The sequence below is a fragment of the Mixophyes fleayi genome (genome assembly GCF_038048845.1).
Source record: "Mixophyes fleayi isolate aMixFle1 chromosome 2 unlocalized genomic scaffold, aMixFle1.hap1 SUPER_2_unloc_2, whole genome shotgun sequence".
In the NCBI taxonomy this organism is placed as follows: Eukaryota; Metazoa; Chordata; class Amphibia; order Anura; family Limnodynastidae; genus Mixophyes; species Mixophyes fleayi.
In genome coordinates, this window is record NW_027445879.1 from 22,501 (window position 1) to 40,663 (window position 18,163).

Here is an 18,163-nt window from a genome sequence, read left to right on the forward strand (position 1 = left end):
ATCTAAAACACCATGCCAAGCTGTCGGTAAAGGACATACAAAGATATGAATTCATACAAAGATATGAATTCTTACAAATATATGAATTCATACAAAGATATGAATTCATACAATGATATAAATTCTTTTACATCCTGTTGCAATAGGATTTTATGTATAAAAAACATATCTAAAACACCATGCCAAGCTGTCGGTAAAGGACATACAAAGATATGAATTCATACAAAGATATGAATTCTTACAAATATATGAATTCATACAAAGATATGAATTCATACAATGATATAAATTCTTTTACATCCTGTTGCAATAGGATTTTATGTATAAAAAACATATCTAAAACACCATGCCAAGCTGTCGGTAAAGGACATACAAAGATATGAATTCATACAAAGATATGAATTCTTACAAATATATGAATTCATACAAAGATATGAATTCATACAATGATATGCATTCTTTTACATCCTTAGAAATTCGTTCGATATGATTTTATGTCTAAAAAAACATATCTAAAACACCATGCCAAGCTGTCGGTAAAGGACATACAAAGATATGAATTCATACAAAGATATGAATTCTTACAAATATATGAATTCATACAAATATATGAATTCATACAATGATATGAATTCTTTTACATCCTGTTGCAATAGGATTTTATGTATAAAAAACATATCTAAAACACCATGCCAAGCTGTCGGTAAAGGACAGAAAGATATGAATTCATACAAAGATATGAATTCTTACAAATATATGAATTCATACAAAGATATGAATTCATACAATGATATAAATTCTTTTACATCCTGTTGCAATAGGATTTTATGTATAAAAAACATATCTAAAACACCATGCCAAGCTGTCGGTAAAGGACATACAAAGATATGAATTCATACAAAGATATGAATTCTTACAAATATATGAATTCATACAAAGATATGAATTCATACAATGATATGCATTCTTTTACATCCTTAGAAATTCGTTCGATATGATTTTATGTCTAAAAAAACATATCTAAAACACCATGCCAAGCTGTCGGTAAAGGACATACAAAGATGAATTCATACAAAGATATGAATTCTTACAAATATATGAATTCATACAAAGATATGAATTCTTACAAATATATGAATTCATACAAAGATATGAATTCATACAATGATATGAATTCTTTTACATCCAAAGAAATTCTTTCGATATGATTTTATGTATAAAAATCAAAAATTTACCTATTACATGATCGTGCCATGCTGGCACAGATATCTGTGAAAAGCCAGAGTGATGGAAGGGTGCAGATCCCTATTTTATTATACAAAGTCCTTTACCAACAGCTTGGCAGGGTGCTTTAGAAACTCACCCACCTGGACACTCATACCTGGTCCAGGCCTATGCGGGGACACCCTAACAACTCTCCATGAAGGGGGGTGACAGAATAGCACAGAATAGAACGGTGCAGCTCCCTGTGTAAACTGACAACAATCATCTTGTGTCTCAACACCCCAGGATATTCTGAAACACAAATATGGTTTAGAGAGAATTTTTTTTACAATCGTACATGATTATTTTACCTATTATATTATTCATCAGGGACAGATATGATCTTTTCAGGTATGTTAAACAACTATATCAGCTTTAATAAACGTGATGTTTCTCTGCAATATCTGAAAAGCTGCGGGATATCAAGATTCTTTACTTTAGTTTATGTGCTCAAAGAATAAGTCAGTTCGGGTGAAAATCTCTTTATTTTTTAATACATTATTAACAATAACAGATAATAAAAATGTTAAACATATGCAAACAGAGCAAAATAATCAGAACAAATGGGGCAGCTGGCCAATGTCCCCTATTATTATTCAACACTATACTTTAGCTCATGCTTAGCAGGAATGTCTTTTGCAGCTACCAGGAGAACTCCAAATTTCTTAGAGTATGATGTGAAAACATTAAAATTCTTGCGACTTCTCTGCATGAAGTGTAACAGAGGCTCTGTGTGACATGAACATGCTGTGTTGATGCACCATGATTTGCCTTTAGGGTCTTTGTAAAAAAAAAAGGGCCTTAGAGCCCTCTTCAGTTGTTTTCATTATTCTTCCTTCTCTGCCACTCATTTTGTCCCCATGTAAGTCACAGATAACTTCACCCTTCAAGAAAACTCTCCGTGTTGTGACTCTCCTGACTCTGCTTTCTGCATCTGTGCAACATTTTAGTCCTTTCCAATGTTGCAAATGGGTATCGTCTCCAAGGACCTTACAGTCTTTCCAGTGCTTCATCGACTTTGGCTTCCAGGCCTCTACCAGGAGATTGACCTCAGTATCCTTATGTTTCCATTTCTTTTCCTGAATGTACTGGGTCAAGGTGGTAACTGATGGTCTCCTTGCAGGAAAGGCTCCTGTGGAATAATAAAAAAAAACTAAACATTAGTTTGTATTACGTGTTGTAATGGGTTAGACAAGCACACATGTGCAACACCATGTACATTTGTTTGAAGCTAATCACCTACAAATCTGATAATGTCCTGTAGTTATACTTACTGATCACATGCTTTACTCTGATCTTATGCTGCCGGTCTCTCCATTGCTTTCTGCAGTAATGCCAATGTGACGGTGATATGCGTCTGCAGTCACGTGACTTTGGCACACGTCCCTCGAGTGTTACAGGGAACTCTCCCAGCAGCTTCTGGAAGGCGTCTTTCCTCGGTGTCCCTACAGAGGCTTGAAGACCTTCCCTGTTTGGAAACAGAACCGGAGATGTATAGTGAAAATGACGGAAGAAATAGTGAATTATAACAAACGCGATTTAGACATAGGAGATAAAAGGTGCAGCCATGGAGAATGTACTGATGTCAGGAAACAGAAGGGACTCACCTTGAACTGCTTGGTCTGGTCTCCTCTGGGTCACTTCGCTTTCCAATATCTCTCACCAATATTGAGCCATGACATATATTATGCAAAGTATTCTGCCTGTAATGACTGTTTGCAGACAAAATACTGTGTGACAAATAATTGGAGATGAGACACTTCTCAATATCGGAGTACTCAGCTAATGTCCAAGTCTCACAGGCCTGCCGAGCCATCTGACTGGTCACATTTGGCAGCTTATGCCTAAGAAGTGTTAGATAGAAAGATATATTAGTGTTTACAACAAATAAAGGTGTGCAGGCAGTGACATAGGGAGTGCAACACTGACACAGAGTAAATACAAATAATAAACTAATATATATAACTACAAGCTGGACAGTCAGTGAGGCCAATTATCCACTGATTATGTGCCGAGTATGTTACAAGGACTGTACTGGACTGCTCGGTATGTGCTAATGTCACTATGTACAGGGCTGTGTTATGTGTTGGGGCAGATAATGTGCAGGTTTCTGATCAGCAGCTGGTGACAGTATGTTGTATTGTGTATTGTTATATATAGTGCAACTAAACATATGTAGATGTGTAATACCACTTTATACATTGTGTATAATAAGATCATCAATGTAAAGTGTAGGTAGAACATTACTGCTGCCATGAACTGCACTATTAGTACTGTACGAACGTCTATTATCTACCAGACTGCACTTACAGATTATGAAAACGGCGAAGATAGACAGAAACATTGTAAATTTTCAATCCCGATGTCGATATAAAAAACGTTTCCTCGGGTGCATCTTCGTTTATCATGGAAGGTCGAACTTTGGTGTAATAAGTGTCGAACCACTAGGGAAAAATAAAGATCTGTTAATAATCAGTACAGCAAGAATTCTCCATATAGTAACTCAATCTGTAACTTTGATCTAATAACACACCCTTTCTTCTTCTTCTGTGAGTGCGAATGTGGCCACTTGTGTAGCAGTTTTGTGATGCTTCACTCCTACAACAACAAGCTTTTCAGAGGTTCCCTCCGATGTGAAGTTGTGAGGAACCCTCTTGTGCCATTCCTCAACCTAGGAATATGAAGATATAACATCAACATTAAAGACCACTTTTATATTTTAAAGTTTAAGTCATCAACATCCAATAGTACTTACAGTCATATTAGCAACCACTCCAGGTCTTTGCAGATGTTTCAGAATGAGCAAAGCCTCCAGGTAGTAGAGAATGTTGAGCTGATGTTTGACAGTTAGTGTTTTAGCAGTAGAAGCACGATGGATGCAATTCAAAAATTCTGGTTTTGCAACCTCCAGTAGCCGGCGGCAGTCCTCTGGCTGCAAGGAATCTGTCGTCAATGTGTTAAACCTGCAGATCATATAAGAAAAATGTGGATTAAAAATGAAGTAAATTGAAAAGTCACAAATTAGTGTAGCAAGAATACTATAAAGTCAAAACCTAAATGTCATTCATGTTTATTGATCTCACCTTTTGACGACCCTTTCCTTTGATACGCCTTTGCTCAGTTTTTTCCAAATTGCATTCGTTACGTTGAGAAAATGGACGCAGGCTTGAAAGAGCGGTGGATCATTTGCTGCCACATTGGTGGCTGTTGTTTTATAACCAATAAATCTCCTCAAATTTCTTAGATAATTAAATATTGTTTTGTTACAGAGACCCAGTTCTCTTAGTTTATATAGCCTAGGGGACTAAGGGGGCATGAGATATGAAATGATGAATATAGGGTATCCAGGTATCAGCCTCCTGGGGCTTTATGCCGCCTGTGATTGATAATTTTGAAGGGGTGTTTCTCCGCTTACAAATGGGTCAGTGATGCCAAATTTAAACCGCATACACTTCAGAGTCCCCCCTGTTCAACTGTACCAGTCTCATAATTGTGGGTCCCCAGGAAGGACACTGCATTGAGCCAAGGATGCTAGCACCTTGCAATAGCTCTCATAAAACCTTCAACAACTTAAAGTGAGTCTGGCCCTTCCAAGGGCCCCAAAGGCCCAGGTGCCTAATAGAGAACTTGAAGCCCCCACCCTCCACTTTCCAAGGAGTCCTTCCTCGCTTCTCTACGGCCTTGCACTGTAGAGTTATGCCCAACTGAATGATGTTTCCCCATCCACCCTTTTCAGGCCTACCTTTCTGGAAGCAGGGGTGGGAGGGCTGAAACCTCGATTTCTCCGATTCTAGAGGGGCTATTGATTAGCTTTCAATGTCACCTGAAAGCTGAGATTATCTGCTAAAGGTTAAGGCCAAAGCCAGAGTCTGGGATACTCTTGGACCCATAAGAGCAAGAAAATGCCTCTAGCATGTGCAGTTTTGTCGGTAAGGCCTTAGGACGTAATAGGACAATATGAATGTCGATATCTCTTGCTCTCCTGGGTCTATTACAATTCCAGTGGTACCCTGAAAAGCTGAGACTCTCCTTTAAATTATGACCCCTCTATATAGCCTAGGGGACTAAGGGGGCCTGACATATGAGATGATGAATATAGGGTATCCAGGTATAAGCCTCCTGGGGCTTTATGCCGACTGTGATTGATAATTTTGAAGGGGTGTTTTTCCGCTTACAAATGGGTCAGTGATGCCAAATTTTAACCGCATACACTTCAGAGTCCCCCCTGTTCAACTGTACCAGTCTCATAATTGTGGGTCCCCAGGAAGGGCACTGCATTGAGCCAAGGGCGCTAGTACCTTGCAATAGCTCTCATAAAACCTTCAACAACCTAAAGTGAGTCTGGCCCTTCCAAGGGCCCCAAAGGGCCAGGTGCCTAATAGAGAACTTGAAGCCCCCACCCTCCACTTTCCAAGGAATCCTTCCTCACTTCTCTACGGCCTTGCACTGCAAAGTTATGCCCAACTGAATGATGTTCCCCCATCCACCCTTTTCAGGCCTACCTTTCTGGAAGCAGGGGTGGGTGGCTGAAACCTCGATTTCTCCGATTCTGGAGGGGCTATTGATTAGCTTTCAATGTCTCCTGAAAGCTGAGATTGTCTGCTAAAGTTTAAGGCCAAAGCCAGAGTCTGGGATACTCTTGGACCCATAACAGCAAGAAAATGCCTCTAGCATGTGCAGTTTTGTCGGTAAGGCCTTAAGACGTAATAGGACGATATGAATGTCGATATCTCTTGCTCTCCTGGGTTTATTACAATTCCAGTGGTACCCTGAAAGAGCTGAGACTCTCCTTTAAATTATGACCCCTCTATAAAGCCTGGAGGACTAAGGGGGCCTGAGATATGAGATGATGAATATAGGGTATCCAGGTATAAGCCTCCTGGGGCTTTATGCCGCCTGTGATTGATAATATTCAAGGGGTGTTTCTCCGCTTACAAATGGGTCAGTGATGCCGAATTTAAACCGCATACACTTCAGAGTCCCCCCTGTTCAACTGTACCAGTCTCATAATTGTGGGTCCCCAGGAAGGGCATTGCATTGAGCCAAGGGCGCTAGCACCTTGCAATAGCTCTCATAAAACCTTCAACAACTTAAAGTGAGTCTGGCCCTTCCAAGGGCCCCAAAGGCCCAGGTGCCTAATAGAGAACTTGAAGCCCCCACCCTCCTCTTTCCAAGGAGTCCTTCCTCGCTTCTCTACGGCCTTGCACTGTAGAGTTATGCCCAACTGAATGATGTTCCCCCATCCACCCTTTTCAGGCCTACCTTTCTGGAAGCAGGGGTGGGGGGCTGAAACCTCGATTTCTCCGATTCTGGAGGGGCTATTGATTAGCTTTCAATGTTCCGTGAAAGATGGGATTGTCTGCTAAAGTTTAAGGCCAAAGCCAGAGTCTGGGATACTCTTGGACCCATAAGAGCAAGAAAATGCCTCTAGCATGTGCAGTTTTGTCGGTAAGGCCTTAAGACGTAATAGGACGATATGAATGTCGATATCTCTTGCTCTCCTGGGTTTATTACAATTCCAGTGGTACCCTGAAAGAGCTGGGACTCTCCTTTAAATTATGACCCCTCTATATAGCCTAGGGGACTAAGGGGGCCTGAGATATGAAATGATGAATATAGGGTATCCAGGTATCAGCCTCCTGGGGCTTTATGCCGCCTGTGATTGATAATTTTGAAGGGGTGTTTCTCCGCTTACAAATGGGTCAGTGATGCCAAATTTAAACCGCATACACTTCAGAGTCCCCCCTGTTCAACTGTACCAGTCTCATAATTGTGGGTCCCCAGGAAGGACACTGCATTGAGCCAAGGGCGCTAGCACCTTGCAATAGCTCTCATAAAACCTTCAACAACTTAAAGTGAGTCTGGCCCTTCCAAGGGCCCCAAAGGCCCAGGTGCCTAATAGAGAACTTGAAGCCCCCACCCTCCTCTTTCCAAGGAGTCCTTCCTCGCTTCTCTACGGCCTTGCACTGCAGAGTTATGCCCAACTGAATGATGTTCCCCCATCCACCCTTTTCAGGCCTACCTTTCTGGAAGCAGGGGTGGGGGGTTGAAACCTCGGTTTCTCCGATTCTGGAGGGGCTATTGATTAGCTTTCAATGTCCCCTGAAAGCTGAGATTATCTGCTAAAGGTTAAGGCCAAAGCCAGAGTCTGGGATACTCTTGGACCCACAAGAGCAAGAAAATGCCTCTAGCATGTGCAGTTTTGTCGGTAAGGCCTTAGGACGTAATAGGACGATATGAATGTCGATATCTCTTGCTCTTCTGGGTCTATTACAATTCCAGTGGTACCCTGAAAAGCTGAGACTCTCCTTTAAATTATGACCCCTCTATATAGCCTAGGGGACTAAGGGGGCCTGACATATGAGATGATGAATATAGGGTTTCCAGGTATAAGCCTCCTGGGGCTTTATGCCGCCTGTGATTGATAATTTTGAAGGGGTGTTTCTCCGCTTACAAATGGGTCAGTGATGCCAAATTTAAACCGCATACACTTCAGAGTCCCCCCTGTTCAACTGTACCAGTCTCATAATTGTGGGTCCCCAGGAAGGACAGTGCATTGAGCCAAGGGCGCTAGCACCTTGCAATAGCTCTCATAAAACCTTCAACAACTTAAAGTGAGTCTGGCCCTTCCAAGGGCCCCAAAGGCCCAGGTGCCTAATAGAGAACTTGAAGCCCCCACCCTCCTCTTTCCAAGGAGTCCTTCCTCGCTTCTCTACGGCCTTGCACTGCAGAGTTATGCCCAACTGAATGATGTTTCCCCATCCACCCTTTTCAGGCCTACCTTTCTGGAAGCAGGGGTGGGAGGGCTGAAACCTCGATTTCTCCGATTCTGGAGGGGCTATTGATTAGCTTTCAATGTCCCCTGAAAGCTGAGATTATCTGCTAAAGGTTAAGGCCAAAACCAGAGTCTGGGATACTCTTGGACCCATAAGAGCAAGAAAATGCCTCTAGCATGTGCAGTTTTGTCGGTAAGGCCTTAGGACGTAATAGGACAATATGAATGTCGATATCTCTTGCTCTCCTGGGTCTATTACAATTCCAGTGGTACCCTGAAAGAGCTGAGACTCTCCTTTAAATTATGACCCCTCTATAAAGCCTGGAGGACTAAGGGGGCCTGAGATATGAGATGATGAATATAGGGTATCCAGGTATAAGCCTCCTGGGGCTTTATGCCGCCTGTGATTGATAATATTCAAGGGGTGTTTCTCCGCTTACAAATGGGTCAGTGATGCCGAATTTAAACCGCATACACTTCAGAGTCCCCCCTGTTCAACTGTACCAGTCTCATAATTGTGGGTCCCCAGGAAGGGCATTGCATTGAGCCAAGGGCGCTAGCACCTTGCAATAGCTGTCATAAAACCTTCAACAAATTAAAGTGAGTCTGGCCCTTCCAAGGGCCCCAAAGGCCCAGGTGCCTAATAGAGAACTTGAAGCCCCCACCCTCCTCTTTCCAAGGAGTCCCTCCTCACTTCTCTACGGCCTTGCACTGCAGAGTTATGCCCAACTGAATGATGTTCCCCCATCCACCCTTTTCAGGCCTACCTTTCTGGAAGCAGGGGTGGGGGGCTGAAACCTCGATTTCTCCGATTCTGGAGGGGCTATTGATTAGCTTTCAATGTTCCCTGAAAGATGGGATTGTCTGCTAAAGTTTAAGGCCAAAGCCAGAGTCTGGGATACTCTTGGACCCATAAGAGCAAGAAAATGCCTCTAGCATGTGCAGTTTTGTCGGTAAGGCCTTAAGACGTAATAGGACGATATGAATGTCGATATCTCTTGCTCTCCTGGGTTTATTACAATTCCAGTGGTACCCTGAAAGAGCTGGGACTCTCCTTTAAATTATGACCCCTCTATATAGCCTAGGGGACTAAGGGGGCCTGAGATATGAAATGATGAATATAGGGTATCCAGGTATCAGCCTCCTGGGGCTTTATGCCGCCTGTGATTGATAATTTTGAAGGGGTGTTTCTCCGCTTACAAATGGGTCAGTGATGCCAAATTTAAACCGCATACACTTCAGAGTCCCCCCTGTTCAACTGTACCAGTCTCATAATTGTGGGTCCCCAGGAAGGACACTGCATTGAGCCAAGGGCGCTAGCACCTTGCAATAGCTCTCATAAAACCTTCAACAAATTAAAGTGAGTCTGGCCCTTCCAAGGGCCCCAAAGGCCCAGGTGCCTAATAGAGAACTTGAAGCCCCCACCCTCCTCTTTCCAAGGAGTCCTTCCTCGCTTCTCTACGGCCTTGCACTGTAGAGTTATGCCCAACTGAATGATGTTTCCCCATCCACCCTTTTCAGGCCTACCTTTCTGGAAGCAGGGGTGGGAGGGCTGAAACCTCGATTTCTCCGATTCTAGAGGGGCTATTGATTAGCTTTCAATGTCACCTGAAAGCTGAGATTATCTGCTAAAGGTTAAGGCCAAAGCCAGAGTCTGGGATACTCTTGGACCCATAAGAGCAAGAAAATGCCTCTAGCATGTGCAGTTTTGTCGGTAAGGCCTTAGGACGTAATAGGACAATATGAATGTCGATATCTCTTGCTCTCCTGGGTCTATTACAATTCCAGTGGTACCCTGAAAAGCTGAGACTCTCCTTTAAATTATGACCCCTCTATATAGCCTAGGGGACTAAGGGGGCCTGACATATGAGATGATGAATATAGGGTATCCAGGTATAAGCCTCCTGGGGCTTTATGCCGCCTGTGATTGATAATTTTGAAGGGGTGTTTTTCCGCTTACAAATGGGTCAGTGATGCCAAATTTTAACCGCATACACTTCAGAGTCCCCCCTGTTCAACTGTACCAGTCTCATAATTGTGGGTCCCCAGGAAGGGCACTGCATTGAGCCAAGGGCGCTAGTACCTTGCAATAGCTCTCATAAAACCTTCAACAACCTAAAGTGAGTCTGGCCCTTCCAAGGGCCCCAAAGGGCCAGGTGCCTAATAGAGAACTTGAAGCCCCCACCCTCCTCTTTCCAAGGAATCCTTCCTCACTTTTCTACGGCCTTGCACTGCAAAGTTATGCCCAACTGAATGATGTTCCCCCATCCACCCTTTTCAGGCCTACCTTTCTGGAAGCAGGGGTGGGTGGCTGAAACCTCGATTTCTCCGATTCTGGAGGGGCTATTGATTAGCTTTCAATGTCCCCTGAAAGCTGAGATTGTCTGCTAAAGTTTAAGGCCAAAGCCAGAGTCTGGGATACTCTTGGACCCATAACAGCAAGAAAATGCCTCTAGCATGTGCAGTTTTGTCGGTAAGGCCTTAAGACGTAATAGGACGATATGAATGTCGATATCTCTTGCTCTCCTGGGTCTATTACAATTCCAGTGGTACCCTGAAAGAGCTGAGACTCTCCTTTAAATTATGACCCCTCTATAAAGCCTGGAGGACTAAGGGGGCCTGAGATATGAGATGATGAATATAGGGTATCCAGGTATAAGCCTCCTGGGGCTTTATGCCGCCTGTGATTGATAATATTCAAGGGGTGTTTCTCCGCTTACAAATGGGTCAGTGATGCCGAATTTAAACCGCATACACTTCAGAGTCCCCCCTGTTCAACTGTACCAGTCTCATAATTGTGGGTCCCCAGGAAGGGCATTGCATTGAGCCAAGGGCGCTAGCACCTTGCAATAGCTGTCATAAAACCTTCAACAAATTAAAGTGAGTCTGGCCCTTCCAAGGGCCCCAAAGGCCCAGGTGCCTAATAGAGAACTTGAAGCCCCCACCCTCCTCTTTCCAAGGAGTCCTTCCTCACTTCTCTACGGCCTTGCACTGCAGAGTTATGCCCAACTGAATGATGTTCCCCCATCCACCCTTTTCAGGCCTACCTTTCTGGAAGCAGGGGTGGGGGGCTGAAACCTCGATTTCTCCGATTCTGGAGGGGCTATTGATTAGCTTTCAATGTTCCCTGAAAGATGGGATTGTCTGCTAAAGTTTAAGGCCAAAGCCAGAGTCTGGGATACTCTTGGACCCATAAGAGCAAGAAAATGCCTCTAGCATGTGCAGTTTTGTCGGTAAGGACCCGGCCTGCGGGGACCATGCCTGCTGGTTCCCCGGGGTCTGGGAGGTCCCTGGGTGCTTTTCCAGAGTTTGGCCCCTGGGGGCCACAGGCTCCGGGGGTCCCCCGGCCTGCGGGGACCATGCCTGCTGGTTCCCCGGGGTCTGGGAGGTACCTGGGCACGTTTACCTAGTTTGGCCCAAGTCCCAACCGACAGCTTGGCCGCGACAGCTTGGCCTGGGCCGAAAACCGACAGCTTGGCCCGGACAGCTTGGCCTGGGCTGCGGACCGACAGCTTGGCCTGGAGGGGGAACCGACAGCTTGGCCTGGAGGGGGGAACCGACAGCTTGGCCTGGAGGGGGGAACCGACAGCTTGGCCTGGAGGGGGGAACCGACAGCTTGGCCGGGACAGCTTGGCCGTGAGTGAGGAAAAAAGTACAACATATCTAAAACACCATGCCAAGCTGTCGGTAAAGGACATACAAAGATATGAATTCATACAAAGATATGAATTCATACAATGATATGCATTCTTTTACATCCTGTTGCAATAGGATTTTATGTATAAAAAACATATCTAAAACACCATGCCAAGCTGTCGGTAAAGGACATACAAAGATATGAATTCATACAAAGATATGAATTCTTACAAATATATGAATTCATACAAAGATATGAATTCATACAATGATATGAATTCTTTTACATCCTGTTGCAATAGGATTTTATGCATAAAAAACGTTTCCTCGGGTGCATCTTCGTTTATCATGGAAGGTCGAACTTTGGTGTAATAAGTGTCGAACCACTAGGGAAAAATAAAGATCTGTTAATAATCAGTACAGCAAGAATTCTCCATATAGTAACTCAATCTGTAACTTTGATCTAATAACACACCCTTTCTTCTTCTTCTGTGAGTGCGAATGTGGCCACTTGTTGTGTAGCAGTTTTGTGATGCTTCACTCCTACAACAACAAGCTTTTCAGAGGTTCCCTCCGATGTGAAGTTGTGAGGAACCCTCTTGTGCCATTCTTTAACCTAGGAATATGAAGATATAACATCAACATTAAAGACCACTTTTATATTTTAAAGTTTAAGTCATCAACATCCAATAGTACTTACAGTCATATTAGCAACCACTCCAGGTCTTTGCAGATGTTTCAGAATGAGCAAAGCCTCCAGGTAGTAGAGAATGTTGAGCTGATGTTTGACAGTTAGTGTTTTAGCAGTAGAAGCACGATGGATGCAATTCAAAAATTCTGGTTTTGCAACCTCCAGTAGCCGGCGGCAGTCCTCTGGCTGCAAGGAATCTGTCGTCAATGTGTTAAACCTGCAGATCATATAAGAAAAATGTGGATTAAAAATGAAGTAAATTGAAAAGTCACAAATTAGTGTAGCAAGAATACTATAAAGTCAAAACCTAAATGTCATTCATGTTTATTGATCTCACCTTTTGACGACCCTTTCCTTTGATATGCCTTTGCTCAGTTTTTTCCGAATTGCATTCGTTACGTTGAGAAAATGGACGCAGGCTTGAAAGAGCGGTGGATCATTTGCTGCCACATTGGTGGCTGTTGTTTTATAACCAATAAATCTCCTCAAATTTTTTAGATAATTAAATATTGTTTGGTTACAGAGACCCAGTTCTCTTAGTTTGTTAAAAAACAGATTTGTTTTTTCGATGTTGGTCACAAAATCCATGGACACATTTACTGGGTCCATGAAATATAAATAACGCGCAACATTTTCCACCTGTGTATACAGAGAGGGGGAGATATGAGTTTTATAAAATAGTCAGCTGAGTTATTTAGTTGAGAATTACTGGTAACAATGCTACAAGACTGAGCTTTGTAAAATGAGAGATAAAATACAAGGCATATATAACTTGAAGAAAGGACAAGTCATAACATCCTGTCATCCCCTCTGATATAGATGAATTAGTTAAACCTATTCATTATCTCATGTCCTTTGGCTCTGAAGAAATCAGGACTACTATTGTGGGCACCAATATTGACAACATAAGTGAGAGAAGAATGTTGAAGCTTGAAAGATTGAAGAGTGAAAGTGAGAAATAAACAGAAAATGAAAATGTATGTACTACTATCTCATGCAGGTCCAATTGGAAATGGAAATAACATGCACAAATATATAAAATAAGCCATTACCTCTTGTTTATTGTGGATTACTCCTAAAGTCTCGAACAAATAGTCCCTGAAGCCGCTCAGCATTGGTGTCCTCAAGGAATGCTTTCCATACATCCCTGCTTGCTGCATCTTCTGACGTACCACCACAGACCATTTCGGCCTGATGGGAGAAAATTATAGCAAGGGGGGACAACATACAGTGGATTAGACACATTATCTGGTACTTTCACACTTACTGTTTCTAACATGAATATCTCTGGCCATTAATAAGTAACAGTAACTATAAACAGATGAGTTATGGTAAAGTTAATGTGTTCTGCAGCATATATGTGATCTTATATATCACTGATAGGTACGTACTTCTCACACCTATAAACTCCACCAATTCTGTGTGGTATTATTATCTATCAACCTTCCATCACCCCAACCGTTATTCCATCTGCTACAGAAATAGCTATAAACAGTGGATCTGATCACATGGACAATGTACTTACCCATTTGGCTCTTCCCCTGCATTAGACAGCGATTCCTCCTCATCACCTTCCACTGCCTGGTTTTCCGTTGCCATATCATCTGATTGCAGAGACCTTCTTCCTTCATCACTGGTGACTGCAGGTACTTGCAAAGTAGCTCCGGTCCTGAGGCGAGCGGCCCAATGAGTCGATACGCCTGGTTGGGGAATGGTGGATGAAGTCGATACGCCTGGTTGGGGAATGGTGGATGAAGTCGATACGCCTGGTTGGGGAATGGTGGATGAAGTCGATACGCCTGGTTGGGGAATGGTGGATGAAGACGATACGCCTGGTTGGGGAATGGTGGATGAAGACGATACGCCTGGTTGGGGAATGGTGGATGAAGACGATACGCCTGGTTGGGGAATGGTGGATGAAGACGATACGCCTGGTTGGGGAATGGTGGATGAAGACGATACGCCTGGTTGGGGAATGGTGGATGAAGACCTAAATACACATAAAGATAGTTTAAAGAACAAAATAATTTTGTATAATAAACCCATAATTGCACCTATATAAATATAATGTATAAATCATGCTTACATTGTCATTGAGAGGGGCTTATTTTTAATTATGTTGCCCTTTCCCTCCAAGAAGGCTATGACACTGTCAGGGCATTGTAGTCTATTCAAGTCTTCATAATTCAGAACTCTTCCCTTCATGAGGAAGGAAAGGGTGGCAAAACGGGCTCTATCAGAAATCTTTTTAATTTCTTCAGTCGAAGCACCCTTCTTGCAAGACCTACGGAGATGTGTGAAGAGCTCTCTATATGGTTTGAGGCAGAACTCACAGACAATAGGCATTCTTCTTTCACTGTGGATGGAAATGAATGTTAGTAAAGATATGAATAATTATATATATATATATATATATATATATATATATATATATATATCTAGATAATGTGAGATAGATAGCTAGATAATGTGAGATAGATAGTGTATGTTCTCCCTGTGTTTGCGTGGGTTTCCTCCAGAACACCCGGAGGAAACCGGGTTATATTTAATTATATATAATTATATCCACTTCCGTGAGAAGCTAAGATAGTGCGTCACGTGTGTAGATATCATCATTTATTTATATAGCGCCACTAATTCCGCAGCGCTGTACAGAGAACTCACATCAGTCCCTGCCCCATTGGAGCTTACAGTCTAAATTCACTACTATAGACACACACTCACACACAGACAGACAAAGAGGGAGAGACTAGGGTCAATTTTTTGATTGCAGCCAATTAACCTACCTGTATGTTTTTGGAGTGTGGGAGGAAACCGGAACACCCGGAGGAAACCCACGCAAACACAGGGAGAACATACAAACTCCACACAGATAAGGCCATGATCAGGAATCGATCTCATGACCCCGGTGCTGTGAGGCAGACGTGCTAAACACTAGGCCACTATCTATTTAACATTATCCATCTATCTCACATTATCTATATATCTAGCTATCTCACATTATCTAGCAAAAATATAAATTATATATATATATATATATATATATATATATATATATATACACACACATATACACACATATATATACATATATACATACATATATACACACACAAAAATATGTAATGTTTCCTTTTATATAGAATTACAAACAACTGCGATGCCAGCGGGGGTTGTTAATGTATTTCAGCCCTGTGTTTGTTTGCAAAACACATGGATATCTTTAGTTAACTGTGGGTTAGAAAAAATGATGTTGCCTATAGCAACCAGATTCTACTTCTATATATTGGACATCTGTGGATAGAATGTACTAAATAAATGATATTTCTATTGCATATCCCATGTCGTTTTCAAAATTTTATTTTATTTACTGAGATCTGTAAATATATGTAGCTAGTAGTCTGTATTTATTCATTACTGTCATACAGCGCTCTACATTTATTCACCAGGACATTCATCCCTAGCATCGGCTGGTTTTACCTATTATATCATTCACTTTTCACAGATATCTGTACATTTCAAAGTCCATATATATCATGAATTAAACATCTGGGATATCATCAAACAAAGTAGTGATTGAGTATTCTCCTAAGAAGTTTTTACTAATTTGTCACTTCTCCCACAAGGACTGTCCTGTTACCTGTAGATTGAGAGGGAGCCTAATTAACAAACTAATAGCTACACAGGCTGGGAGGAGGGAGAAACATTTGTCTAAAAAACAAACAATGAATAGTTAGACAATGAGAGATAAATAGAGTCTACTTACGAGGCTTTTAGGTTCTCCATTATGAAATAAAAGTATGAAATGTGATCAGACAGCAATTGAAGGGAGCTCCTAAGATATTCTCTCACTACAAAATGTTTTGTAACCTCCTACAAGGAAAGGTCTTTTATTATCTGTGGGCAGTGTTTTACTGCAATATATCAATCCCCTGACCAATAGATAAAACTCTGCTAACTTCTACATTTCAAGAGAGACTTAGGTGAAATCATTTAAGATTCTGAAAATTACTATTTGATTCCTCAGGGACAGGTACGTTGTTTCAGATCCCTATGTAAAATGACAACTATATCATAAATGATCTTGTGTCTCAGCACCCAGGAAATTCTAACACAAATTTGGTTTAGAGAAAAAACAAAAATTCTATACAATCATGATTCTTTTCCATGATAATTCATGAGGTAAAAGAAAGTTTATTCAGGTCCCTATGTAAAATAATGTAACTATGTAATAGCTACACAGGCCATTGTATAAATAAATGTTGATGTTGATGATGAGGGGACAACATTTGTCTAACAAACTGAGTAGTTAGACAATGTTTCAGTAAATATTTGTTTTAATTCATATCGGTATTTATCTCACATTGTCTGATTGTCATCATCCTTAGAACACAATTGAACGCATTTGCGGTTTAAATATTTATTTATATTACTCGCTCCATAATTCCTCCCCCAGCCAAGTATACTCAAGTCAGCTGTGAATTATTTAAATCCTGGGGCTTTATTTATATATGTCTGCTCATTGTCCCTTTCAGCAAGAAAAGGGCTATTGAAGATCCCTACTCTTTAGATGAAATATTGCATCTCATGGCTCTGAGCTAGGGATGTAAATCTGTTGGGTGTGAGATGTGCTTTGTGTAAATATGTCTGGAGCCACAAATCTGATGGGAATACCTGAGAGACACCTTTATTAGCCATTTCCTTTCACAACACTCTCGCTGCACATGAATGAGCCCTGTAGATACTTTGTGTAAATATCCAGACTGTCAGGATAAAGCATAGATCTGATATGCTGAAATAGAATATTGGATGTCAGGACCCAAATAAATCTTTGCATGAATACCTAAATTAACCTGATGGTCAATTCAGATAAAGGTGTGACCAAATGAGGTCAAGAACATGTAATTGAGTTAGGTAAACCCTTTGTGCAGAGACCAGCTTTAGATATGCAGATCACAGACATCCATTGTATTTGATCATGTATTTCCCTAGCTAATTTACTTCCCTTCAATAGGTAGTATAAACACACACTAACCCCTAGGTGTAAATTAGAGAGCTTGCATTTATTTACAAGGGATAATTCATAACTGCAGGGTAAATAGGTTGTATCAAATGAATCCATTGATAAGCTAGTGTAACAGTAAAAGACGCAGAGTCTATTGCATCTCATGGCTCTGAGCTAGGGATGTAAATCTGTTGGGTGTGAGATGTGCTTTGTGTAAATATGTCTGGAGCCACAAATCTGATGGGAATACCTGAGAGACACCTTTATTAGCCATTTCCTTTCACAACACTCTCGCTGCACATGAATGAGCCCTGTAGATACTTTGTGTAAATATCCAGACAATGTCTGTAGCTGCTCCATTAAGGCAGCAAGAAAATTATATGAGCTGCCACAAAATGCAAAATTCAGATAACAAAGCAAATGCAGGCTTTTTAATGGAATGTTCCCATATCCCTGAATTGGGAACATATATAAAATAAAGTGTCACAATAACCTTGTTTTAGAATCTCCTGTGCTGCATACATACATCATTTACAAGTCAAAATGTCATTCTAGTGTTAATGAGTTAGAAGTGACTCAGGAATCTCTTGTCTTCAAAACTGTAAATTTTTACACCTTTTGCAAATTATCCTGAGGTTGTCTCTGGTTCATTTTGTAAGCTACCACTATAAAGTCCTCTAAAAACTCCATTATGAAAGCATTTGCAGTCAAGAAAGATCTCCTTCCATTTTGCTAAACTAAAATCCTGCCTTTCCTATCATAATGGAGGCCATCCAGAAAAAGTAAGTGGTAT

At 41.6% G+C, this 18,163-nt stretch overlaps 1 protein-coding gene across 1 annotated transcript in view; it reads right to left on the bottom strand.

The window, feature by feature from the left end:
* LOC142109519 (uncharacterized) overlaps positions 1-12,953 on the bottom strand; it is a 13,931-nt gene extending 978 nt beyond the window's left edge. The window contains exons 1-12 of the mRNA XM_075193699.1: positions 12,703-12,953; positions 12,375-12,582; positions 12,150-12,290; positions 11,962-12,060; positions 11,431-11,556; positions 4,347-4,567; positions 4,019-4,226; positions 3,797-3,934; positions 3,574-3,707; positions 2,871-3,107; positions 2,538-2,731; positions 2,184-2,395 (exon numbers count right to left, since the gene is read on the bottom strand). Of these exons, the coding sequence (XP_075049800.1) occupies positions 2,184-2,395; positions 2,538-2,731; positions 2,871-3,107; positions 3,574-3,707; positions 3,797-3,934; positions 4,019-4,226; positions 4,347-4,567; positions 11,431-11,556; positions 11,962-12,060; positions 12,150-12,290; positions 12,375-12,582; positions 12,703-12,953 (2,169 nt within the window). The remainder of the gene's footprint in view (positions 1-2,183; positions 2,396-2,537; positions 2,732-2,870; positions 3,108-3,573; positions 3,708-3,796; positions 3,935-4,018; positions 4,227-4,346; positions 4,568-11,430; positions 11,557-11,961; positions 12,061-12,149; positions 12,291-12,374; positions 12,583-12,702) is intronic.
* Positions 12,954-18,163: the final 5,210 nt, after the last annotated feature.